The 27114-nt window shown below is 44.4% G+C and overlaps 1 protein-coding gene across 1 annotated transcript; it reads right to left on the bottom strand.

The window, feature by feature from the left end:
* Positions 1-750: 750 nt before the first annotated feature.
* POLR3D (RNA polymerase III subunit D) lies at positions 751-21790 on the bottom strand. The gene is made up of 9 exons (XM_033171878.1): positions 21696-21790; positions 18903-19080; positions 11650-11693; positions 10736-10887; positions 9146-9270; positions 8090-8255; positions 6654-6916; positions 6004-6156; positions 751-1590 (listed from the first exon to the last, which is right to left on the bottom strand). The coding sequence occupies exons 2-9, from the start codon at positions 19068-19070 to the stop codon at positions 1468-1470; spliced, it is 1194 nt and encodes a 397-aa protein (XP_033027769.1). The 5' UTR covers positions 19071-19080; positions 21696-21790; the 3' UTR covers positions 751-1467.
* Positions 21791-27114: the final 5324 nt, after the last annotated feature.

Below are 27114 nucleotides of genomic sequence, written 5' to 3'. Positions count from 1 at the left end.
AAAGACAACAAAAGGACTTGGACTCCTTGGCAGGTTTTGAATAAACATCCACAAATTTATTAGTAGAACACATGACAGATAAAGTAATGATATGTACAATTTTATAACATGCAGAGAATAATATGTATAAACAAATCAGAGAGGGGAGCTGAGTGAAGTCTCTGGAGGGGGGAGGGATGGGAAGGAATAAAAAAGGGGGGAATGTATTTGGTTATGTTGACTAACTAGTTCTGTTAAATTTTTTCAATAAAAAATATTTTAAAAAGATACACAGCCCCACCAGATGGAGCTCAACAATTGTGCCATGGCACCACGGCAATCAGTTTTCCTTAAGAAATCCTATAAGACTGTCCTTATCTAAGAGCAGTGCTTGAGCAGGGAAGTGGGTCCAGCAGAATTAACATTTAGTTTTTTTCAGCAGATTTTTATAACTTCCACATCTTGAATTTAAAAATAAAAATTGAGAAGACTACAGGTTTTAATTCCTGCTCTATAAAACCATTACAACAGAAATGGGGGATCTGTGGCCCTTCAGATGGTGGCAGACTACAGCTCCCATAATTCCTGACCGCTAGGCCATGCTTGCTGAGGCTGAAGGGAGTGGGAGTCCAACAGTATCTGGAGGACCAGAGATTCCTCATCCCTGCCTTAAAACCTTGTTGTCCTGCATTTCCCAGACACGATAAACAGCACATGATTTACAATATGCTAGAGGGTGAAAGCAGGACACTCCAGGGCCTAAATCAAATTCTTAACATGCAAACCTTCCCCTCAAAGAATATCATTAGGGGTGATTACTCATTTTATCTTGGCACCATCTCCTGTGCTGCTCTCTCTCACCAAAGGCTAATTGAATATGTTGTATATGCAAGATGCACAGCTGGTGGGACAAAATACACCCAACTCACTACTAGCATTACAGGCACATCAAATCACAAGCCCTGGCAACCAAATACCTTTTTTTTTAAAATGCACACACATTTTGTAGCTGTTCAAAAATAAGGGGGAAACTATATGAACAATTTCAAAGACTGGCTTCATCCTGAGAATCCATAGAACCATTTGGAAAGGGAGCACCCTTCCTCTTCATCTGGAGGTGATGGCTGAACAGCCCAATCTCTGCTCAAAAGCCTCTCACACATGACAAATCCCCTACTAGGACTCTGGTGCCTGGGATTGTGACACAATGTTCAAGTATGAGTCTTGTCTGCTATACGTTGCTTGTACATTAGACCTGTGGAGAAGGGCATGCCACTGGAGCATCTCCAATGTAACACTTTATAGCTTTAGAGGTCACACAGTTCTGCTCCACTGCAATGTGGCCAGTCTTCTCTATCTAGGAGGTTGTCTTAGGATCACCTCTGCACTCTCCCGATTAGGAACAAGGCTCTTCTGGACAGCCCAGCCACTGTTGCTTCCAAAGGAACCTTGAGGAAGGGCACAGGCCTTTGCCACAGTCCATGTTCTCTACCGATGCTTCTGTTCCAGCAGGGATTCAAAATCCGGGGCGCAGACCAGCTTGTGCTTCACATGGCCCAGGATGATCATCTCGCCACTCCTACTGTCTCCAATGCCCACTGACACCAGCTCCTTCCAAGGACAAGAGAAAAAGCTGTTAACCACCAAATCCTCTTTAACCCCATAGCTCACCAAGGACATTTTTCTGCAGATGAGGCAGCACTCATTCATTTAATTAAGACTTGTGCAGAACTTCCTGGTTGATTATGCTCCATGTTATTTAGCATTAACATCTTCCATCTAGATACTAAGATGTCTTCGGCCATCTCTGTTATTCAGAACTAAGGGCAGCAAAGTCAACAACCATTTCGCATGGGGGTTCCGTTCTCACTCCCACCCCCCACATCAGCAGAGTGCCTATAAATGTGCCCTGCCCCATTCCTCCCTTTTTGTGACGTGTAGAATGACGTTGCTGGTCACTTGTGGGTTCGTCATGTGCCTTCCGAAAGTACATTAATCAGTCATTGCCTGTATTCAACACCTTCAACACCCTTCTTCATTCAGTGACAGAGATGGCACCGCATACATTTTAGTATTGGAGATGTGTCTGTCAACTTTCTTGTGAATGAGGAAATCCTTCTGCTAACAGAATAGCACAATAATGTGTATATACAGGTGAAACTCAAAAAATTAGAATATCATGGAAAAGTTCATTTATTTCAGTAATTTAACTTAAAAGGTGGAACTAATACCAGTATATGAGATAGACTCATGACATGCAAAGCGAGATATGTCAAGCCTTTATTTGTTATAATTGTGATGATTATGGTGTACAGCTGATGAAAACCCCAAATTCACAATCTCAGAAAATTAGAATATTGTGAAAAGGTGCAGTACTCAATCCATAACATCTGCAAAGGGTTCCTGAGCCTTTAAATGGTCTCCCAGTCTGGGTCAGTAGGAATCACAATCATGGGGAAGGCTGCTGACCTGACAGCTGTGCAGAAAACCATCATTGAGACCCTCCGTAAGGAGGGAAAACCTCAAAAGGTAATTGCGGAAGAAGTTGGATGTTCCCAAAGTGCTGTATCAAAGCACATTAATGGAACGTTATGCGGAAGGGGGAAATGTGGAAGAAAAAGGTGCACAAGCAGCAGGGATGACCGCAGCCTGGAGAGGATTGTCAGGAAAGGACCATTCAAACGTGTTGGGGACTTTCACAAGGAGTGGACTGAGGCTGGAGTTAGTGCATCAAGAGCCACCACACACAGACGGATCCTGGAGATGGGCTTCAAATGTCGTATTCCTCTTGTGAAGCCACTCCTGAACAAGAAAGAACGTCAGAAGCGTCTTACCTGGGTTACAGAAAAAAATAACTGGTCTGTTGCTCAGTGGTCTCAAGTCCTCTTTTCTGATGAGAGCAATTTTTGCATCTCATTTGGAAACCAAGGACCCCGAGTCTGGAGGAAGAATGGGGAGGCACACAATGCCAGATGCTTGAAGTCCAGTGTGAAGTTTCCACAGTCTGTGTTGATTTGGGGAGCCATGTCATCTGCTGGTGTTGGTCCACTGTGCTTTATTAAGTCCAGCGTCAACGCAGCCGTCTACCAGGAGATTTTGGAACACTTCATGCTTCCTTCCGCAGATGAGCTTTATGGGGATGCTGACTTCATTTTCAAGCAGGACTTGGCACCTGTCCACACTGCCAAAAGTACCAAAACCTGGTTCAATGCCCATGGGATTACTGTGCTTGATTGGCCAGCAAACTCGCCTGACCTGAACCCCATAGAGAATCTATGGGGCATTGTCAAGAGAAAGATGAGAGATATGAGATCGAGCAATGCAGAGCTGAAGGCCGCTATTGAAGCATCCTGGTCTTCCATAACACCTCAGCAGTGCCACAGGCTGATAGCATCCATGCCATGCTGCACTGAGGCAGTAATTGATGCAAAAGGGGCCCAAACCAAGTACTGAGTACATAAGCATGCTTCTACTTTTCAAAGGTCCAATATTGTTCTATTTGCAATCCTTGTTTTGTTGATTTCGTTTAATATTCTAATTTTCTGAGATTGTGAATTTGGGGTTTTCATCAGCTGTACACCATAATCATCACAATTATAACAAATAAAGGCTTGACATATCTCGCTTTGCATGTCATGAGTCTATTTCATGTTAGTTTCACCTTTTAAGTTGAATTCCTGAAATAAATGAACTTTTCCATGACATTCTAATTTTTTGAGTATCACCTGTATATATGTGTGTGTGTGTGTGTGTGTGTGTGTGTGTGTGTGTGCGCCTACAGGGGTCAGCAAACCTTTTCACCAGGGGGTGGTCCCACTGTCCCTCAGACCTTATGGGGGGCCGGACTATGTTTTTTTTTTGGGGGGGGGTGAATGAATTCCTGTCCCCCACAAATAACCCAGAGATGCATTTTAAATAAAAGCAAACATTCTACTAATGTAAAAACATGCTGATTCCCAGACAGTCCGTGGGCCAGATTTAGAAGGCGATTGGGCCGGCTCTGGCTCCTGGGCCTTAGTTTGCCTACCCATGGTCTTAGTCCTATAGGTTCACAGCTGGAAGCACTGTGATATTAGAAAATGCAATGCTGAAAGTTAATAATCTCATCTAATTCCTTAGCGAAGTCTTTTAACTGTTCCCTAGCTATGATCTGGGGGAACAAATTTAGCTTTAAAAGATCCCTTGACATTCTGAGTGCCCAGACTGAAGCATTAAGAGGGTGCTCTCCACCAACTTTATGGGTTATCATTTCATGAGGAAGAAGAGTCAAAGTGTTGGTTATTATTTCTAGAAGACTAATGGAGGATTCCCAATGGCAGCTGTCTAGGAAAGTAGGCAGCCAGATCCTTTATAGAAGCCTTTGGTGGCTCCGGTACAGAATGAGTTTGAGATGCTCAAACCTGTTCCAATTACCAGTAGAGTGATGCTCCGAGCCACTTCCTATGAACTGTTTTATACAGGACCACAACCAGGGGTTGGCATCAGGCAACAGCAGAGGTTGGGCCCACCCCCGCTCTGATTCCCCCTACAGAAGTAGCACAAGCGTCAGACCCATTCTTTCCTTTCACCCTCTGTGCTTTGGTGCTGTTGCTGCCTACTGAGTCTCCCATCCCCCTTGATGTGCCAGAGGGGTGGTGGCAGCGGCTTCCAGCTACCACCCTCCTACTCAGACAGCAATAGGAACAGAAGTAGATGCCTGCCCTCTGTCCAGAAGAGAATATGTTTTGTGGGGGAATTTTTTTTTTGCCAATCCCCAAAAACCTGGAGCTGTCTCCAATTTTGTACCAGAGTTATGATGCCCAAGTTAAAAACAAATAAATCCATACTTATTTTACTTAGAACCATAGAATCATAGAATCATAGATTTGGAAGAGACCACAAGGGCCATCCAGTCCAACCCCCTGCCAAGCAGGAAACACCATCAAAGCATTCCTGACAGATGGCTGTCAAGCCTCTGCTAAAAGACCTCCAAAGAAGGAGACTCCACCACACTCCTTGGTAGCAAATTCCACTGCCGAACGAAGGGCTCCCCGTTTTTAAAATAGAGGTTGACACCACAGAAAAACATGTATGAATACTTTTTTATCCCTCACTTGTATGTAGCCTGACAGGAAACCCAGATTTCATCCAAAAAAGTGACCTTCATAGCCAACTGTGTGCATATTTTGTGTTCTGCCCTGGGACCCCAGGACAAAATATATGGGAAGAGATATTATACTGCTAAGAAACCCAGGTGTGACTCCAAACTGACACTGGACAAGGAGCTGGACCCCATGCTGGGCTCCTGGTGATGGCACCTTTTTGACAAGTGCACTGCACATGTTTTAGGTGCAGCCCCTCAGACACATCACACTCTCTGGTTTCAGCACAGAGGCACCTACCTGACCATGACTGGGGGGAATCCAGCTAAGCTTTACTCTGAGCAGGCACAATGAAATTAATTTAGTCATGTTCAATAATTTCAACAGATCTTTTCTGAGTATGGTTGATTGTGTATACCACTCCATCCCATGAAGATGCCTGTGTCCCCTTGAGGCAGGGATAGAGAACCTTTTCAGTCCTCAGGAGGATTTGCCTCGTGACCCCGATTTGACAGATGAGTGGGGTTGCCCATCTGTCAATCACCTGATGGCACAATGATGTCAGATTAAGGGTGCTGTTAAAACTAATTCACATCATCGGAATCCCCTGCTGCAACCAGGTGTTTACCAGGTGCTAGATTTAACTCCACCCTTCAATCCATCAGCTGATTGTCCTGCAGGCTGGAGGTTCCCTTCCCCTGTCTATCAAAGGCTATACTGAGCCGTAAGAATATATGAGCCCAACTGGATCAGACCAGCAAAGGCAAGCCACGAACATGACAATAGCCCTTCTCTGCCGCTGGCCACACTGGCAACTGGTATTCAGAGAAACACTGCCTTTAAACATGGTCTTTCCATTTCACTTGCTAGCAGGGAATGTGCATTTTGAAAGGTCATCTAGTGTTATGGTGAGTAAAAGAGAGGTTTCCTGAGTAAGCCATACCTGAAGGAAGGAGCAGGGTGTCCCTGTGGTCACATCAAGAGTCACCCTGCCCAGAACTAGCTGCACCTTCCCTGATTTGCGGATCAGCAGCTTCCCCACTTGCCCTTCAGAGAGGTCACTGAGGGTGCAGGTGTTCTCTGCCTCTTTGGCTTCCTGAAAAGACAACCAGAGTAGCGCAAAGTTACGAACATCACCCATCCTTCTGGGAAAACCAATCTTGGAGTATTCAGAAACCACCTTTGTTTTCTCACGAACCGAGAGCTACTGCCTTCAGCTTAATAAACTGAACAGAGCCTCAGGAAACCAGTGAAAGTTATGCAAATTAAACAATGTTGACCCATTTCTCATTTTACATACTTTACCTCTGCTGGTTATAGAGTAGGCACCAATGGAAATTCTATGCAATAAGGCCTCTGGCACCTGATGCATCATGAAGTGTAGTCCATACACTTTCAAGTACATCTTAACACCCAGAAAGACTAGAAACTTGTAAATTGAAGAAGTCATGTGCCCTGCACACCACACATGGGGTGACTTTTCAACACTTCCACATCCCTTCCTATGGCCCTTTCTTTGGCAACATAAACAATGAAATCCTATCCAGTCCCCTGCTACTTCTTATTCTAAACAAGAATCAAGTCTTCCCATACCTGGTTCTTCTCCTGCTTTATCACCATCACCTGCCCATCTTCACATTGCACCTCGGTTTTGATGGGCTTGGTGTCCTGGGTGGGCGGCTGTCCTGGCAGTGTATCTGGTAGCTGCAGAAAGAGCAACTCGTCCTCCTTGCAGAGGCTGAGCCGCTGCAGCAGCTCCGCAACAGACACATCCTGGGGGAAGGGAGGGGGTGCCTTTGCAGGAGCTGGTCTGAGGACTGGTGGGTTCTCTTCTTCATCCTGGGGCTCCTCTTTCACTGGAATGAGAAACAACAATTCAAATCAGAGCTGCAAGGGATTACACCATCACCTGGTCACTATGTTCCATGGGAGAGGACCTCCTGGTGGTACTGAGGCCTTCTCATATTCAAATGGTGTCTACCAATACCAGGACTTTCAGTATTGCAGTCCCTTTAACGGATAATTTATTGGCTTCTGAGATGAGGCATGCTCCAACAATCTTTTCTTTCAGACACATTTAAGACTTTTATTTATTGTCCAGTGGTCGTCTTCTGGTGTTGTACTGCTATTTCCTGCCTCAAACCAGGTTGTTAGCCCTGAATTTGTAGGGTGGCTTGAGGGAAGCCAAGTTGAGATTTGAAATGAGAGTCTACAACTCTCACTAGCAACCATCACACTGCATGTATAAGATAAAGTAAAAGCAAACTGCAATCATAATATACTTTGAGCAGAAATCAAGAGCAAGCAAGATGTGCTAGAACAGATGCATTGTGAGAAGAAAGGATATTTGCTTTTTATTAAGTGCATCCTGGGAGGCCAAGTGCAGAAGGGCTACTCCTCTACACAGAAGCAAACATAAGGCATAAAGCCTAGAGGATTAAGGGAAGTCCTGTATTCAATAGTGGACCATCTGATGGGAAAGGGCCACAGCTCAGTGGCAGAGCGTTTGCATGCGGACCCATTTCAATCCCTGGGAGAGAAAAAACTTCCTAGGTTCTCCTGGGCTATCTTCTTTCTTTCTTTCTTTGGCGATCCCTCGTAGTCTGGTAAGATTGTCTTCCATAAACACAGTTTTAACATTGAGTCCATAAGTGACTGTGAAGGCTAATTGTGGATCCACACATCCTTCCACAGTGGAGACATAGGTTTCCAGGCGGGAGTTGATCACGAGGGTTTGCCAAGTGTTCCTTCCTCTTAGCACATTTCTCCCTTTCGTCCTGAGTTCGAGCGTCTTCACAAACTCTACATGCAGGACAAAACAGCAACAGCCATCCACCACTGTTTGCCCTCCCAGAACCTGGAACTCAGAGACATGCTCTCTCTTGATAGATGATAATTAAATTAAGCAAATTTGTGACTTTTCATATTTATGTCTTTGTTGTCTGAGAGGACACCCACAAGACTGTAGTAGTGACACCCGGTGGTATAACCCCCAGAGGGTTCACAGCAGATCCATTTGAACCATCTACCTTTCACTGAAGATGTGTCTACTTCCATGTCCTCCTCCCTGGTACTGGAGCTTAAAGGCTTGACATCCTCTTGATCCTCTTCCTTGAAAAGCCAGCCTGAATGGGCAAGAGGAAGCTGAACTGGCTTGTTCCGGATGTCATTTTTCAAGCCTGGGTCATCAAGGAACTGGCACCAGAGGAACAAGAGGGGGGGAAATGAATTAAATACTGAATGTTGAGGGAGCTGTTCTTGGTAGTAGGGTGTGTGGGTGTGAGTGTGGGTGTGTAGACAGACACCCATACCTACAGATAGACAGATAAACAGAGAGGAGATATTTAAATTACTATGGATGGGGACACATGAAAACATACACACCCACACCCTGTTGTGAACACAATAGTAAACAGGCTTGCTGAGCTTCTGATTTTTCTTAATATTTCATCAACAAATGACATGTAATTGTGTAGAGAAATTATTTTTAGAGCACAAAACATTTATTTAAAAGTGAACCTGTTGCACATACACACTAAAAAACAAACAAACCTCACAGCAAAACAGGGCTAAACAATATTGGCATGGGGGTGACATTATCACAGGCTTCCTAAACAACCCTTCCTAAGAGCTCCTTCCCTCATCTGGTGTTCCAACAAAGCTCTCAAAAAGGGATACACACAAAAGAAAGCAACTGTGAGTGGAATTTTTAAAAAAAATGAAATGGGGTAAGGAGGTTAGCAGGGAACATGGGGAGCTCCTGGTACCAAGTAGCACAATATTATCTATGCAGTATCATGCCAGGGTTTCAGGTGGGGGTCTGAACCTTGGACTGAGCCTGGGATCTTTGGCATGAAAAGTTCTACCACTGAGCTATAGCCCTCCCGCCAAGCTGCAGTCCTTTCCCAAAAGGAGAGGTAGGAGAAAGAGTGCGTCAAAGATGGCTCCAAGGTTCCCTGCCTCAAAATAGGAAAGACCACAGCATCTAGAACTGGGACATAGTTATGGGCCACATGCCATTTTTCGTCCTTAAAAAATTCAGCATAGACACGGCTGTCCCAAAATGCAGCCACCATCTAACTCACATCATCCTTCTCCAGCATGCGCAGGATCTGCTTGGTTTCCTCATCTGTTTCCCTTTTCTCTTTCTTTATGTTGATGATGTGGGATGGGCCAAAGTCAGACATATCCACAGTCTTATCCCAGGTGCCTGTGCCGAAAGAGAGAATGGCATGGCTGTAAGCAGAACGTATCTCGAATGGCAAGTGGTAACTCAGCCATTACAGCGCCTTGAAACTTGAACTTCCACAACTGAGAACAACCTGTGTGGTGAAGTCGACTGCTCAAGCAATCCCTTAAAACTGAAGGCCAAGAGGCCTGGTGTGTGCAGCTATGCCTTCAGTTGTACAAACAGAGAGAGAAGACAAGAACAGAGGGCTAGGACGAAAAAAAGATAGAAAGGCATGTTCAGAGCAAGAAACGCAGTTCAAGCAGCTTTGCTTACCTTGGCAACCACTTTCCAAAATGAACTCCTCTATACAGCTATTGAAATACTCAAGAACCCTGAGTCCCCTACATCTAGACACCCAGGGTGGTGGAGAAAGATGGAACATGTACAGTAAAAAAAAATAGAGCTGGGTCTCATGGTGCAGGTTAGAATTAAAGATGAGCTTTAGGTGTGAAGGTTTTGAACTTCATTATTTTTTGAAAGCATTGTGACCTCCCACCCCACTTCAGATGAAAAGGCTAAAACTAAAAACAATATGGCCCCTGCCTGCAGGCTTACAAACTAAAAAAATTACACAAAGGAAAATTAGATTGGGGGGGGGGGATGGGACAAATTGAGGAACCAATTCTTAAAGTTAACCAGCAATACTTATGATGAAAAGAAGCCCATCAGGAAGAGAAAAAGCCCAACAGAGTCTGCCTCTCATCAGGGATGATCAAGTGGTCCTGCTTCCTATCTTTCCCTCTGCTGCAGCCTGACAAAATGGTTGCTCTCAGGTGACAGCTGTGGGAGGGAAGGCCTGATGGATCTGGTCTCTCAGTGGTGTAGGCAGAATAGGCCCATTTCCCTTCTCTGTGGCAGCTAGATGGAAATAATTTCTGCCCAAAAGGACAATTTATACAACCTTTCAAGTTCACCAAGATAACATCCACCATGGCTGATGTGTGACAAAGATGTGGGCCAACGGTTTTGCTGCATGTCCAGTTCACATGCATTTAAATCAAGCACCCTCTTTGCTGTGTGGTCAGCAGCAATGAATGTGTGCCTGCTCACTGCCAACATGACTTCAGCTTTTGCTTTATTTTTCACAGCAGCCAGTTTTAATTATTTTATATCACTCTCAAGAGGATATGAAACAACAGAAAGCAGAAACCAAAGGTATCAACTCTTGCTGGTATTTTTGAGCACTGTTCTTAATTTCTATGGAAAACTATTTAATGTTCACAGAGTACTTTGTGACAGTTTACTCATAACATCTTTGTAAGGTAGATAATAAATATTCCTGTTTTACTGACTGGGATAATTCATACCAAGAGGCAGTGACTTGGCCAAAGCTATCCCTGGGAGTCCAGAGATGAGGAAGGACTTGGAAATAAGTGTCTCAGGTTCAAGCTCAAAAGCTAGACGCTGGGCCACAGAGGCTTATTCACATTAATCTTCCACATACCTTTTTTCTTCATCATTTCTGCTGGACCTTGCTCAAAGATGGAATGAGACTGGATGACCTCTGGCCTCCCTCTGCCTCGTCCATGACCATCTCTCTGCCGGTCTCGATCACGCTCCTTCTTCTCTTTCTTGATGTTAATTTCCTCTTTTGGCCTAAGAAAAAGACCAAACAGAATCACAAGAAAGTAAAAGTGGCCTGTCCTTGTTATGTGCTTCAATATATCCAGAAGACTCCTGCCATTTCTCACCAGTAGCTACAGGAGCATCTAATGCCTTTATCTGTGAATATGAGCCAAATGTGCAGAAACAGCACACAATATAGCTTTTCATACTGAAGATGGGGGGAAACCCATGGTTGAATCACTTACAAGGTTTTTGCGATTAAGCAGTATACAAATTGTTAAATAAATACAAATAAATACAGTAAATTCAATGTAACAAATTCCCTGCATGTAGAAATTTAGCATGTCAGAGAGACAGCTACTCTAAGACCGTTTTCACATGTACCAAGCTCTTTAACAGATCCCCCACCTGTAAACATGGCTTATAGGATACACTGCAGACAGGAGCTAGCAAAACTACACATTTGCACTAAATTATTACGTTAGGGTAGCATCCAATGCACCTGTTTTGTTAGCACAAGGATTTACACTTTTGCAATGGAACTTTTGATCTACTCAACCTATTGCAGGTGCTCTCCCCACATCTGTTCCAGAGGTTTGGAGGAACCCCCAGAACAGATTGAGGGTGCATCTGAGGCTGGGGGGGGGGAGTTCTATTGCACAAGCATAAACCCTTGTGCTGAGGGAGCAAGTCACTTAACCCTACTTTGGATACAATCCTTATTTCCCCCAGCACTGGATTTACAACCTCTATAGTCACAATTCACAGACATAGCATGAGAAAGCTACTTACTCTTCTTTGATTTTCCTGCTAATTATGTTGGGAGCAAAGGTTTTCTGTAAAAAGTAAAAGTAAAAAAGAGTAAGCAAGTCATCAGCTCAGGTGTATATGGTACTTCAGTTTGCAAAACACAGCGTTTGAAGTTTCTCACAGAAAACAGTGTTGCAAAATCTGGTCTCAAAATATACTTAGGAGTCTCAAAATTGTGTATGTGTGAAGGGGAGAAAAGTTTCTAGACTTCAAAGCTGCAAAATTTATATCTCGAAAAAAGGGAAAGAATGTGCCTTTTAAAAAGCTCCAACATGCAGAGAGGGTGGGAGTTTTCTGGTCTGCATGGCTATTAGGCCCTCTCTGGTTTCTGACAATGTTTTCCATTTCCTCCTACCTTGACTGGCTTTTACTGAGATGTTCCTTTTCTCTGCCCAAAAGGAATTTCCAAAATCTGCAAACACCTTAGTTTTAAGTTCAGAAGCAAGCATGCAAAATTGCCTATTATCGTAACGTTGTGTCACTCCATTTCCTCAGCACAGAGCAACCTTACCTTTAGGATTACTCATTTTCTATAGCACTTTTAAAAAGCAAAACACTTCACCATTTCCAAGCAGTTCTGCAAAGTGCAGCTCACTACAATAATGGCTGTACATATTCCACAATTCTACTGAAGCAAGGAAAAGCTACAACACAGTCAAACCTTGGTTGTCGAATGTAATCCATTCCGGAAGCCCATTCAGCTTCCAAAATGTTCTACAACCAAGGCGCGGCTTCCGATCAGCTGCAGGAACTTCCTGCACTCAAGCGGAAGCTGCGTTGGACATTCGGCTTCTGAAAAACTTTCAAAAACTGGAACACTTACTTCCGTTTTTTTGGCGTTTGGGAACCAAGGTTTGACTGCGTGCGACCGCATATATGCATGGTGCTGGGAAATAGATTAAATAAATAGAATCATACCAGGAAATGGCAGGGGAGAGCTGGAGAGTCCGTGTGACTCGCAAGGAGTCACCCTCTCTGGAGCCCAAAGAGGACGTCAGTGAGGGCGAGGAAGTCCCAAAGAGACCGGAGGCTCAGTGGGGCTTTGTTTGGGCTGGTCAGCCACAGATGACATGCGGGGCAGCACAACAGCCGCCACCACTACTTTTCCACACATCCTCCGGCCCCAGAGCTTCAACTCTAGTTGGGGAGAGTTGTGTGGAGAGATTGCTGGAGAGCAGGAGAAAACAGGCGTTGGGAGGCTGCTACCCACCTTATGTGATTTCACTTATGCACGTAGGGCCCCAGGAACATAACCCCCACATAAGTAGGGGGATACCTGTACAGTATTTGGAATCCTGGAAGTCTTGGATTGCTTTCTCTTTGCAGAAGCAAATTTATTTATTATTTAAAGTACCATCATTGTATGCCACCTCTGAGGGAAAAGTCCTCCCAGGGTGGCTTACAAAAGATAACTAGTCTCATATATATAGCAGGATAATTTAGCTCCATCTAAACAGCAGGAGCATTATGCTTCCACAAAACGATGTCTAGTACAATCCACTTACAACGCTGCCAGTCCAGACCCTCAATTATCTTCTTTATACTCTGCCACCTCTGATCAATTCTTCCATGATTATCTGTCAAGGTTATGCCCAGCCCATATTCCCCCCCTCCCTGCCACACATCATCCAAGTTTGGAATTTGAACAGTTCTCCCTTTCAAGTATGGTTCCTAACTGCTATTGCTACCAAAAATTGTAATTTGAAACAGGGGGTGGGGTGGGGTTAAAACCGGTCTCTCAAGTCAGGAGGGCTGAGCAGGATTCCAGCCATAAGGTCCTTAGTGCTCCTCGTGGCTCTTTGCTCCCCTTATTCCCATAGCTAGCAAAAGCAGAACAAACTTTGCAGACAACAGAGATCTGTAACTGTCTGTAATGTATACAGGAAAAAGGATTCAGATTTTATTGACAGAGATTTATAGTTGTCTAGCTGTTGAATTGTGATTGTAAAAAAGCAGAGGAGCAGCTCTGTTTTTCCTACTACAAAATGGAGGTTTGTAAACCACCATCAAATTCAGAGGGATCTGAACTCGGGTGGAATTCAGCTAAGTTTTACTCAGAGTAGAACCACTACAATTAATGAACAAGGCTAAGTTAGGTCCATTAATTTCAACAGGCCTCCCTTGAATAAGACTTAGTTGAATATCACCCCAACACTCAGACCACATGGGCTTTGTGCCAAAGAACAAGTTTCCAAAGTGGTTTGCCAGGCCCACCAGGGGGGAATTTGAGACAAATCACTAGTCAGTGAGGCTCAGGGTGGATTCAAATAAAAAAATCCAATTTAAATTTAAAAAAATCTGATTTAAAGAATGGGGTCTGGTTCTTTGAAGGTATTTGAATGTTTTTTTCTGAAGTTTGAAATTCCTCACAACAGCTAGAAAGGAAGGGGGAGGACAAGGTGCTTTATGCTTTTATATGGCTTTCAAATGGTCTCTTTTCTCTCTTGTCCTCCCCTGCAAAATGAATGAGACGTGTGCAGCCGTGGCTATGGTATTCTGTCTATGACCAAGGAAAAGAAGGGGGAGACTTTTTATTTATGCTGAATAAGGAATTTAACAAGGTTCCCCGGGTGGAAGAAGGTGAGTTCCAGAATGAAGCGACCAAGATTTTGGATGCCAGATGGCGCGGGGGAGTGTTGGAGTATCTGGTAGCTTGGGAGGGGGAGCCGGCTAGTTCAATCACAGAGCGGTACTTACTGGAGGAGTTTCATGCATTGTTTCCACATAAGCCCAAACCAACCAGTGAGGTGTGGGAGGGGTTGTTCGACACCACAGATGAGGAGGAAAGAAATTTCTGGGACTTTCAATCTCCGGAAGAAGTGGCAGACAGCTCTGAGGAGGTGGTGGACTGGTCGTTTTCCGAGCTTTCGCCGATGCCGGAGGGGCAGGGGGATTGGGAGGCCATGTTTGATTCCACGGACGAGGGGGGGGGATTTCATGGGTTTTCCACCATCCCCACTGGACCCTAGGGACTGGGAGGAGGGATTCGACCCCATGCAGGAGGTAGAGGTTGTATCCGAGGGACGGCAAGAAGCACCTGCAAGGCCCAGGTCCTCAGGGGAGGAGGGGGGCTTTGAGGGGGGTGGATGTCAGGGAACTGCCCTCGGCACAGCGCAGTGGGGGTGACAGGGGTTTGGGGTGTTACAGAGAGCCCCGACAACACCTGAGAAGCAGCACTTCTTCATCCAGTGGGGGCAGAAATGAGACCTCAAGCGGGGAAGGGGAGGTTTCTCAGGGAACGGGCAGCGAAGGCTCTAGGGACGAGAGAGAGCCCTTGCGCCCTGTGGGCGCAGAGGGTGGCACACCACGTCCGTCACCCCAATTGCGCAGAGGGGTGCCACGTAGGGCAAGGAGGAAATTCCGCATCCCGCGTCTTTTTTGCTGGGGGGGGGGTAACCAGAAAGGGGCACTCCCGGATTCTGCTGATGGATGATACGGACGTGCATTTGTTAGCTCTGCACTGTAAATAGTTTTGCACAATAAAACTATCAAAAGAAGCAACGGAATCGGCTGGTTACTCATTAGCAATGAACCAGAGATCTTACAACGACTGCAATTGGTCTCATGTATAATGAGATAAGAATCCAATGTCTCTATTCAGACCAGGTCTCTCCATGGTTTTAAGTTTGGTAATAAGCTGCAATTCAGCAACTTCTCTTTCCAGTCTATTTCTGAAATTCTTTTGTAATAAGACAGCTACTTTGAGATCTTGTATAGAATGTCCTGGGAGATTGAAGTGTTCTCCTACTGGTTTCTCTGTCTTGTGATTCCTGATGTCAGATTTATGTCCATTTATCCTTTGGCGTAGGGTTTGGCCTGTTTGTCCAATATAGAGAGCTGAAGGGCACTGTTGGCATTTGATGGCATACACAATGTTAGAAGATGAGCAATTAAATAGTCCTGAGATGGTATGTTTGATGTTGTTAGGGCAAGTAATGGTGTTGTCCGGGTGTATGTGGCCGGACAACAACCAGACTTAACATGGACACTGGTACCAGAGCCTGCAATAAACCCAGATGCCAACTTTGCTGCCACATACACCCGGACAACACTGAAGAAGTGTGCATGCACACAAAAGCTCATACCGATAACAAACTTAGTTGGTCTCCAAGGTGCTACTGGAAGGATTTTTTTTTATTTTGTTTCGACTACGGCAGACCAACATGGCTACCTACCTGTAACTGGACCAGGAGTGTGAGAGAAGAATGCTGAGTAAGAATACTGAACAGCTGCTGCATAGATCTGATAAAGGGCTGTACTTGGAAAAAGTTTTTGTAACTGTCTGCCAAGGAAGAAATCCAGAGTGGAATTTTAATGGTGGAGTTTGCTTTGTTCTCTGTGAGTTATTTATAGCCACAGCCTGTGTCTAAGTGGTGAACAGTGGAATTAGAAACGTGATCTTGTAAACATTGCACCCTGGGACTTTAGATTGATTGTGCTGCAAAGAATGGACAAATAATATTCAACTCTCCCAGGACACTAGGTGTGAGACATGAAGATTATGAAGGACTGCACACATTAAATGGATTTTATATTTTAAAGAGATGACAGAGGTGCTGCCTATGAGGAGGAAAATATGGCTTTCTGCAAGAATGGACAACAAGAAGTAATGGATGAAATGGAAATTAAAGATGAGAAGATGTGGAAACATATGTTTGCAACAGGAGTGGGAAACCTGATTTTAATAAATTATATTAAATTAAAGTAATTTGGATGGATTGTAATAATGTGGAAAACAAACAATAATAAAAAAGGAATACTCATCAGGAATACTCTGCTGCAGTGTCAGAGATTTTTCCTGACCAAGGATTTATACCTTAGTTAGAGCTGAATATTGATCATGGTGTAGTCCAAGGGCCAAATGGGAGTATTAATCACTATATAGCCATTGACCAGTCACTCTCTTGTGCGCTCAGTTCTCTCCATCTGCAAGATGGGAACAGCAGTGAGTGTTTGCAACAGAAGTACAGCAAGCATGCTGTCCTGCATATCATGGGGACCAGCATTGGTGTTGTGGCTCTCAGAAGACAGGCTTGAGTACAGTATGAACTATAATAAGACACTCAGGTATCTGCCAGCTTCCTGGGCAGGTGTGCTAATTAAGTCTTACATTCTGGAAAGGCACTCCAAATATTTGCCTCCTAGATAATCTTCTTCCCACCTTGCTTGGCACCCTTTCCTTGGTTTATCACAGCCCAACAGGAGTTCCATCTAGGTTTGTCATTTGAACACCACCCTACACAGAAGGACCAAAATATCTAACTAACCTCCCAGAAAAACAGTACCAACAGGAATAGTAAGGTGTGCTGACACACTATATGGAACTGGTTGGACAGCAATTCAAGCTCAGAAAATACATAGCTGGACTGATGGAATTTGGAGTCCAAACCACAGATTTGAGAAGGCTGCTATGCAACTTCCTAGGAGGTTTAAAAACCACCTTGTCTTTCACACTCCAGGATCAATGATGCATGGTGGAAATTTTTCCAGTGCTTTATTTTTCTGTGGAAATTTTTCCATTTCATAAGTTCATTAGTAACAATAAATTGTATTGCCAACTGCAATACAATTATTAAGCATGCTTGGCAGTTTCAAAGTTTTTAGCTTTGTTTACTAAATAAAAGTAAAACAAGCATGCTAAATTAGATCACTCTCTTGGGCATCTGAAAATGCAAAGTTATTTTTTTTTCCTGACGCAAATTATCCTATGCACATTTCCAGAAATTTTTCTGGAGTGCAGTGAGTGCAGTAAGTGAATACAGGAATTATTTCACCAGCCATGACCTGACACTCCTCCTTTTCATTACATTCAAATCAAGAGAAACAACAAAGTTTTTCTTAACAAAACATCTTGGTATGCAAGAAATCAGTTCCAGTGGTCAAACCAAATCCCTTTCATATGGGAGCTATTAGTACAGTACATACAATTCCCTCATAAAACTTTTGCCAAATAGGTCATTTTGATGACCATCATAATGACCTTCCACTTGCCTTGATCGTTATGTTTTAGTTGGCAATATGTAAATCTCTTTTCTTTTTGTCAATACATTCACTATCAATTGCAGATTGAACTGAGCTAGATCTTTCAGATAACCAACGAGTTTTAGAGTTTGCTGGAAGCACACTTCTCAACATCATTGTACCTTTCCCAAGCCTGGTTTCAACCCTGAAGTTTTCAAACTTTTCACCTTCAGAGAAAATTCCACATTAAGTCATCTGCCACAGAAGCCATGCATGCTGTAGAAGAGTCTGAGGCATGTTCTCATGTGCACAATTGGTTGATAATAGGCCCTGCCTGGCAAACCAGACCTCACACCACTCTTTGCAAAGTAAATGTGCACTTTCGGACACGCTCAAGATTCCCTTGCAACTTATGGCAAACTGATCATGGTGGGTAGAATGTTTTTTCAGTAAACTATTTTTCCCTGATAAGTTCCCAAGAAACTGCAGGGTTCCTGGAACATGGTTTGAAAACCACTGCTTTAAATCTGAGTCACATTTTCCAACTGTGATGATGACCTGTTAATATGATTTAACCTCCTATACATAAAAACCACCTGTATAATATTTTGTAAAAAACATTTTATTTAAAGCAACAGTACAGCAAGGATCATGATGTAGTATGTACAACCTCTTCTTATCAAACTACTTTAGAATATCTAAGAACACAAGTTGCATTATGTCAGACAGTGCTAATCATCCACTACAGCTGCAAGCCTATACACACTTATCTGGACCTTACTGAACTTAATTGGTCTTACTTCTAAGTAGGCATGTATTGGACTGCATAGGAAGCCCAAAAGGCAGTCTGGCATTCTTTGGTATCTGATGGCTCAGAGGAAGTAAACCACATTATGGGGTAAACCACACATCATTTATTGTTTATTCTGAGTTTCCTGCAACCAGAAAGGTTAAGAATTCCATTAGGTAGAAATTTCAATGTTAAATTATGGATTGATTAAACCTACTGTTGAAATAGGTAGATACGCATTACTCCCACTTCCTAGATAAGGAAACAACAACTTGCTGAAGGCCAGAAGGGAACACTGTGGCATGAGTTAGAATCAAGGGTTCCAACTGCTAGCCCTCTGCCCTAATCCCTTAACAGCATGGGAATTTCCATTCCAGATCAGAAAAGAACATTTTCAGTCTCTCTTATACCTGCATCTTAGAAACGTGTGTGTGTAGAAAAGGAAGTATATTACAGGGTTCTTCCTTAAACATTAAACACTTACCTTTTTAACTCCACCAAGAGTCAGGTCTCTGGAGCGAATGGAGGGCAGTCGGCCTGGGGTAATTGGGGCAGTGGTTCTTCTCCCTATCAACCCTCGTGCAGCAGTAAGCGTGGGCCGGATGCTGCCACCAGGATTCCCAGTATCATTACCTGAGGTTCCTTCTGACATCTTGAATGACCTGCCAGAGGAAAGGTCAACAAAAGCTCTTTTTAGCTCTTATTTCCAAACCATGCCACTTTCCAAACCAGGCCATACTGTTGAACAAAAGGCTCATTTCTAAGAGCAACCATAGAACTGCAACCTGAGAGAATAAGGGAGAAACAACAGAATGTTATATGCAACCAAAGCCCTCAAGAAGAAGCCTTTGGCAAACTTCAGAGCTGGTGCACTGGGTAAGAGTGCAAGCTATGAGCTGAAAATCCTATGCCAAATCTAACCTTGGACTTGAGTTTTACAGTGGCCTTAAAGAAATCACTGTGTGTCAACTTCAGCCCTTCAATCTAGAATAGGAGCATGAAGATAAAATACTTGACAAGCTTTGAGCACTTAAGTTTTCTATACTCCTGGTTTGGTGCCTTCGCATGCATGGATGTGCAAGTAGCAATGGAAACAGAGTGCTCTTTTTCCTCATTAAAGATCTTCACAATTTCCCTCCGTCTGCCATAACTATGACTGGATGATCAGTGCAAGCTTTGCATAAATGTTATTTATGAATGCCAAGCATCCCGAGTCCAGGTGGGGTGAGGGGTGATGACGTACAGGTAGAATAGTTTCAAAACAACACCAACACCCCTGAACACATCCTATATATTTAGCGCATGGGTAGGCAAACTAAGGCCCGAGGGCCGGATGCGGCCCAATCACCTTCTAAATCTGGCCTGTGGGTGGTCTGGGAATTGGCATGTTTTTACATGAGTAGAATGTGTGCTTTTATTTAAAAAGCATCTCTGGGTTATTTGTGGGGCATAGGAATTTGTTCATTCCCCCCCCAAAAAAAATATAGTCCGGCCCCCCACAAGGTCTGAGGGACAGTGGAACGGCCCCTTGCTGAAAGTTTGCTGGCCCCTGATTTAGAGCCTTTCATGACCTGTCTGTTGGTATCTATGAGTCAAGGCCTCAATAAATAATACTACAGTACATACTCCTGGAACTTAAGTTACTTCTCACGTCCATCAAGGGCTTGTATTGCTTTCAGTATGTGGGTGACCTCTGAAAAAATTAGCCAGCATTGATTTTGGGCTGCTTCAGCCTATGGCAAACCAGTTGTGTGCAGCTGCTGCCTTTGATTTCTAACATATAGCCACCAAAGCTTCTTAAATTAGGGCTACCAGTTGATACAAAGACCATATCCAGAACATGGCAGCAGACACACAGTGGGGATCTCAAAGACTCAATTCAGGCAGTGACATGAGTAAAACATTCTGATGCAACAACAGCACCACATAAATAAATCTATGAGAGACACAGAAACACACTGACCCTTGGTAGAGTAAAAAATAAATAAAGTTCTGCCATGCTCAAGTGCAATGGTCTTCAACTGGTGGGTCAGGACTCAGGACCCACATCCAGGTTGCAGCAGTGCCACTGTACAAATATGAGGAATTCAGAAAGGGATCCCTAAATGCACAGTTAAGTTAAAAGGCGAGTCCTGGGTCTGAAAATCTGAGCTAGATGGACCAACAGTCTGATTCAGCAGAAGGCAGCTTCCAATGTTCCAATTCGTCTCTCATCCATCATTCAGATTATAGGGACTAGACAGCGAAGTTTCCCCCATTTCAGTGTTATCCCCAGATTTCACCCCAACTCCTTTACATTCTACTTCAGGAAGCTGCCTTACACAGTCTGTTCAGTATTGCCTACACCAGGCTTCCTCAACCTCAGCCCTCCAGATATTTTGAGACTACAATTCCCAGCATCCCTGACCACTGGTCCTGCTAGCTAGGGATCATGGGACTTGTAGGCCAAAAACATCTGGAGGGCCGAGGTTGAGGAAGCCTGGCCTACACTGACTGGAAGCAGCTCCCCATGGTCTCACAATAGGTCTCTTTGCCAGGCCAACTGTCCCTGGAAATTCCAGGGATTGAACAGAGCACCTTTTGCATTCAAAGCATATATCTGCAATCCCACTCCACGTGAATGATTGCCTTTAATTAATAAATTTACCTTGGGTGCACCATAGTGATGAGCACAGAGTTTGTCTATTTTTTTAAAAGTACCTGCCAAGCAGGCAGAGTTGCAATCTAAGCTGGTGGCCACCACTGGATCTTGTGGCAGTGAGTTCCGTAGTTCAACCATGCCTGGAGCACTTTGTCCTTCCTGAATCTCTTCCTAGCCTGTTCATGCGATGACCCTTAATTCTCGTGGAGACCCAGCCTGGTGTGGCATGAAGTTAAAAGAGAGGGGGTGGCTGCCCTGTTCTCCTCGGTGTGGTCGTGGCCCGCAATTCCCACGCCCCTCTGTGTCTGGCTGGGGCTGGGGGCACAGGCCGGCTGCTCAGCTCAGCCCCGAAACCCGCGGAGTAGCTTTGGCCCCACCACCGGCTGTCCTCCCTCACAGGGACAATGCAGCGGGAACTTTGCCTGCCACCTTGAGCTCCTCGCGTGGAAAACACGAGTAACCGGCGGAGAACAGCAGAGGCAGGAGGAAAAGCTCCTCTTTCTCCACCCGAACCCCTAGCCCGCCATACGTGCTCATGTCCCCCATCAAGGCGCCCGCGGACCCTCCTTCCCGCCGCCCCGCCACAGGCTCGCCCCTCCACCCGCGGAGAAACCGGCCTCTCAGCCCCCGACGCACCCGAGGCGGCCGCCTTCCCTCGGCTTCCCACTCGGCGCCCTTCGCGGCTCCTCAGGCGCCGCCTCGGCAAACGAGCTGTGCGCAAGCGGCGTCCATCTTTGGGAAGGGCGCTGGCGTCGCCACGTCCCTGGAGGGATAAGCGAAGGGAGCGCGAACCCGCCATTTTTGTCACGGGCAGGGGGGTTGGAAGCGGCGGAGCCTCCATCTTTGTTGTGGGCAAGGCTTTCCGGCTTCGTAAAGTTGCTGCTCTTACGAAGGGAAGGCAACGACTCCGCCATTTTTGTAACGGGCGTTTCAATTTACAGTAGTTTAAGATTGGCGATATACAGTATATCTCTAGCGACAGTGTGAGGAAAATAAAGCTGAGGAGAGTTGGGATTTGTTGGCAAGCCACATAATAAGCACTGATGAGGAATGCAACGTTATGTGGGAATTAGAGAGACACGTGTAGAATGAGTCTCTCACTTGCAGGTCCTGTAACAGCAAAGGCCAGGAGGTTAAGCGTTAGTGTTTCTTAGCACAAATCCTCTCCCATAGTCAGCGTTATGAAATCCCTAACGTCCCTCTCTGCCTATTCTCTCTACCTCATGCGCTATTTTACTGTATACATAATTTTCAGAGGTCACCAGCGCTCGGCAACCGAGAGAGAAGCCAGAGGCTGTTCCTTAATAAAAGAATGTTTCTGATTCCACTCCGCTCTCTCCTCAGAAGTTTACTTAAGCTCTCACAAGTTGGTTTTCAAATATGAATAAACTCACAGTAATTCATTTTTTAGACTGATGTGATGCTTCTGTTTGAGAGAAAAAATAGGAAAATTTAAAACTGGTGATAAATGCAGGACTTTGAGGGGCAGGAACTCTTCCAAGAAATTATTCTGCTCAGGCTCCTTTGTTAACACACAAAAAGGAAGTTGTTTTTTAAGACTAGCTCCACATTTACAGGAGGCTTAGTAAGCAGGCTAGTCTCACTAGTCAACTGAACGAAAAATGAAATAATTAAGAGCCATGATGCTACATCAATGCAATGAGATTTATTCATTTATTTAGAATTTTCTGCTGATTTATCCTAGAGGCCCAGCCCAGGACAGGAAGCAACACAGATGAACATTCTGAAGGCAGAGAAATGGCAATTCTATGTACCCTTACATGGAGTGAGACCCATTGGCCCCACTGAAAAGTAGCCTACTTCTAAGTGAACATTCATAGAACCAGGCAGCACAGCGACAAATATCATAGTAAGCTGTGAAAGCTCTTTTTGCATCTGTCTTATTTGTGCTAACTTAGGAGTAAGTAGCTTGAAGCTGTTTAACTTACGGAGGAACTAAATGACATCACTGAGCACATCCATGAAAAGATGTGCACCATTGCATACCTGCATGCTCACTCAGTCATATGCACATGGGTGTTCCAAGGTGCTATTCATGGATGATCAAAAGAAAGCTGCCAATTGTAGATGGTGCCCTGAGTCTAACAACTGGTGGTTGAAGGAAGGCTAAGGACCAGGACAAATAAACTACCTCTTGGTAACATCATTCTAGCTGCCTGTGGTTTTCTACCTGACAGCTGGAAAAGTGTGAGCTCTTGAGGTGACTTGACAGCTAGGTTAAATGCTTAGCTCCCTTTACAGTTGCAACCCACAGCTCATCTATTCCAGAAAAGCCCTGTTGATCTTAATGAAACTGCTCTATAGCAGTGGTGACTAAACATTTCCATCATTGCTCCACTGCAACCCTTTCAGGAGCTATGTGCTAAGTGGTGGACATGGCCAATAACTGGATGTTGCCACTCACCCTCTCTCACACCAAGGCATGTCCTAAACTAAAGTCTAGAGTAAGCAAGATGGTGCCCAGCTGTATCCCTCTGTCATGTGAGCCAAGGGAGGCCATGCAGGTCTTGGGCCACTATCTGGTCATTGTAATGAGCTGGATGAGGGCCAAGAGCATAAACATTAATCCAGATACTCTGGAGATTCTGTGGCATAGAGGTTTTCGAGGTCTGGGAGTGAATGGGACTTGCACAAGCCCTGAAGGAACAGGTTGTAGTCTGCAGTGCTCCTATATTTTATTTTACAAAGAGAAAAGGGAGTGTTGAAAGGACCCCGCTCAGCAGCTGATCAGCAAGAGATCGGGAGAGAGATAAGAGTCCCCGGCTCCCTTTCAGCCCCGCCCTCCTTTGTTGAATGTGCTGCAGAGGGAGGTTGTTTGTTTCCCCAGCTACATGTGACTGGCTGATTAGATTATCTGTCTGGAAACTGTAGAAAATGCTCCCTTTCCTTTAGAAGCTGCAGAAATGTGAGTTGAACCCCATAAAAACAGAGCTTTTCCTCTTTGCATTCCCCCCTTTGCAAAAGGAGTTTTGCTTTTCCCCCTTTGCAAAAAAAACTGCAAAACCTTTAGCTGATCCTCCAAAAACCAGGGTTTTTCCCTTTGCAAAAAAGCTGCAAAACTTTTAGTTGATCCTAAAAAAAAAACACCAGGCTTTTCTCTTTGCAAAAAAAAGCTGCAAAACTTTTAGCTGACCCTCAAAAAAACAGGGCTTTTAGAGGAGGAAAACCAGAAAAATATTTTTTTTTCTTGTCTCCTCCTCTAAAAACGAGGTGTGCCCTATGGTCCGGTGCGCCCTATGGAGCGAAAAATACGGTAGTTGCTGCCACACTGCAAGATTGATTCCTTACAGTTGTGAGATGAACATTATGTGACAATTGTAAAAGTGTCAGTCCCGTGGATTGATGTGGCCAAGTAAGCACATATGGGACAAGGTAATCCATATAGAAGCTATCCATTTGTGCAATAACCAGAGAGGGCCTTTTCTGATGTGTCCCTTCAGTTGTGGAATTCCTCACCCCCACCCCCGATACAGAGAGCACCACCACTCTCTCTTTGCTTTCTGGAATCAGCTCATAACATGGTTGGCGTTCAGTTTGGGATGTTTATAGATAGACTCTGTAGTTATACAGTACATTGGTTGGTTGGTTGGTTTATGTCGGCATTATGTGTGGCTTTAAAATACTGTAATAATGATGATAACTGTAGTACTGTATTAGTAAAATTTATATTTTATTCTATTGAGACTAAGCAGGATATAAATGTTGTACATACATAAATAAATAAATAGCAGCCTCTACTCCATATGCAACAAAAAGAGCTATGGGGTAGATGGACTGCATTGCCACATTACAGAAACCGGCAGTGCTCATTTTCTAGAAAAGAGGTGCCTGAACTCGTAATGAACACCTCCCTTGTTCTCTTATTATGACAATGGTGCTCACCTGAGAGGTGCCAGAACTAAGTTCATGTGAGTTCCAGCTGAAAAAAGCCCTGGAAACCAGATACATTAACTCCCTCTGAGGTTAATAAATGTTGTTTGTTTGTTTGTTTTCATTTTATCCAATATCTTCCAACTGTTCAAGTAACTGCAATTTTTTAAAAATATTTTTTTCATTAAGGATTTTCTTGTTTTACAAAGGTATATGCAATGTCTCTCATATTTTTCCATGTAACATTTTTACAAATCAGTTTCATTTGTTGAGACATTGGGAAGAAAAGGGGAGGGAAGAGGTGGGCAGGATAGAGAGATGGGTGGGGTGGGGTGGCGATGTTTCTACTTTACTTAATATATGTAGGGTTTGGTGTCAGCGTTGTTTGTGCAGGTTCTCTGATGTTTGCTTGTGCTCCTTTGGTGGTGAGAGAGGTTGGGGTTGGCGTAGGGTGTGATTGTTCATTTGTGGTTGGCTGTGGTGGTCTTTGGTTGCCTGTGTGATGGGGTGGATGAGTGATTTGGATCCGGTTAGCCATATAGATTTGTATGCTGTCGGTAGATTTTTGTCATTGTCTTTTTGGGCTGTGTGTGTGTGATGAGGGGGAACCATACTGGGGTGAAGGTGTCTTCTTCTATTTGTCCCCATGTCAGTTTCAGCTTACTGGTTAGTTTTTCTAGTAGGGCTGTTTCCCATACTACTTGTTACCATTGGTCCATGCTTACTCCTGACAGGTCTCTCCAGTGTCTGGTTATGATGTTTCTGGCTGCTGAGAGTAGGTTATGAGTTCTTTGTGGTGTAAGTGGGCATTGTTGTCTTGGAAGATGTTTAGTAAGTAATTGCAAATATGAAACTGTTTTAATTGTAGGGAGGAGACACAACACATTTTTCTACCACTAGATGACAGTAAACTGACTTTAAACTAAGAAAGTACTTAGTAAGATACTGTACAGCATTCTGCTGCTGTACTATGCAGGAAGAGTGGGGGATTATTTATTGGCAAAAGGTCTCCAGGTTTCCCTGGCTCCTTCCTGGTGGCAGGTTAAGGGCTTGACTCTCCAGGCGTGGTGGTGTTGCTGCTGTTGCTTTTAATTTTTTGTATATTAATTTTGGATCTTATGATTTATGTTGTAATGTTGAATTTGATTGTGTACTTTTTGCTTATTGTTCATTACTACTTTTGTTATGTTGGTAGCTGCGTAATTTTTAAATATATTTTAAGTCGCCTTAGACATTACTTTAACTTTGGAAAAGTAGCATACAAATAAAATAATTGATTGACTGAAGTGGACAAGAGTGCCTTAAATACCTTTAAAAAAATAATAATACTAAGACTGTGCATGTAGCTTTCAAGATTCAACCCAGCAGGAGCTGGCTGCAAATTATAGCATAGGGTAGTCTGCCTTCCTGCCCTCCCCTCTCCCAATTAACTTCTGTCTCCAGGGCCTATTCATGTGCCTTCACCAGGGGCCACCCCTAGGTCTCAGGGTCTGGGATGCTCCTGACCTGGCTCTGCTAACTGGCAGAGATCATTGTAGTGTAACCCCGGAGCCTCTTTTTAGTGCCAGAGCTCTGGATCATGCAAAGCTACTACGAAAGAAGAACATTTCTAAATATTTGCAGATTGCCTTTCTGTCACCTCATAACTTCCAACCAACACCCATGCATTTGGAATTGCAGTGTGGGGAGAGAAGAGAGTATGCCTTCCAGACAAGACTAAGAGTCAGCACATTTCTTTTTAGGTATTAGCCACTGCAATTCCTCTGAAGCTTATTGTAAAATTCTTAATGAGAAGATTAGTAGTGGAGGATCAACTGGACAGAAATACATTTTTCACTTCCGGCGAGGACACCATTCCCGGCGGCTGGGAGCTGTCTCGATTCCGAGACAGCTCCGGTTTCCCCAGGGGCCAGGAGCTCCACAACCGCGCAGCGGGCTCCGGTAAGCCGCGGGAGGAGCGTCCCGCGGCCAGGGCTCTCCAGCGGGCCCCTTTGCGACGCCCCATTCTCGGGATTTCCTCGTAAGAGGGAGTCCCGAGTGAATGGGCAACGGCGCGGGGCTGTAGAGGTTGTCCCCAACCGGGGATTAACTAAGCGGCAGCCGCCGCCGGCATTTGAGCACCCCGTTCTTTCTCATTTGGACTGGAAAAAAAAAGAAACCCGTA

This window comes from Lacerta agilis, chromosome 15 (genome assembly GCF_009819535.1).
Source record: "Lacerta agilis isolate rLacAgi1 chromosome 15, rLacAgi1.pri, whole genome shotgun sequence".
In the NCBI taxonomy this organism is placed as follows: Eukaryota; Metazoa; Chordata; class Lepidosauria; order Squamata; family Lacertidae; genus Lacerta; species Lacerta agilis.
This window is presented reverse-complemented; position numbering and strand designations above follow the sequence as displayed.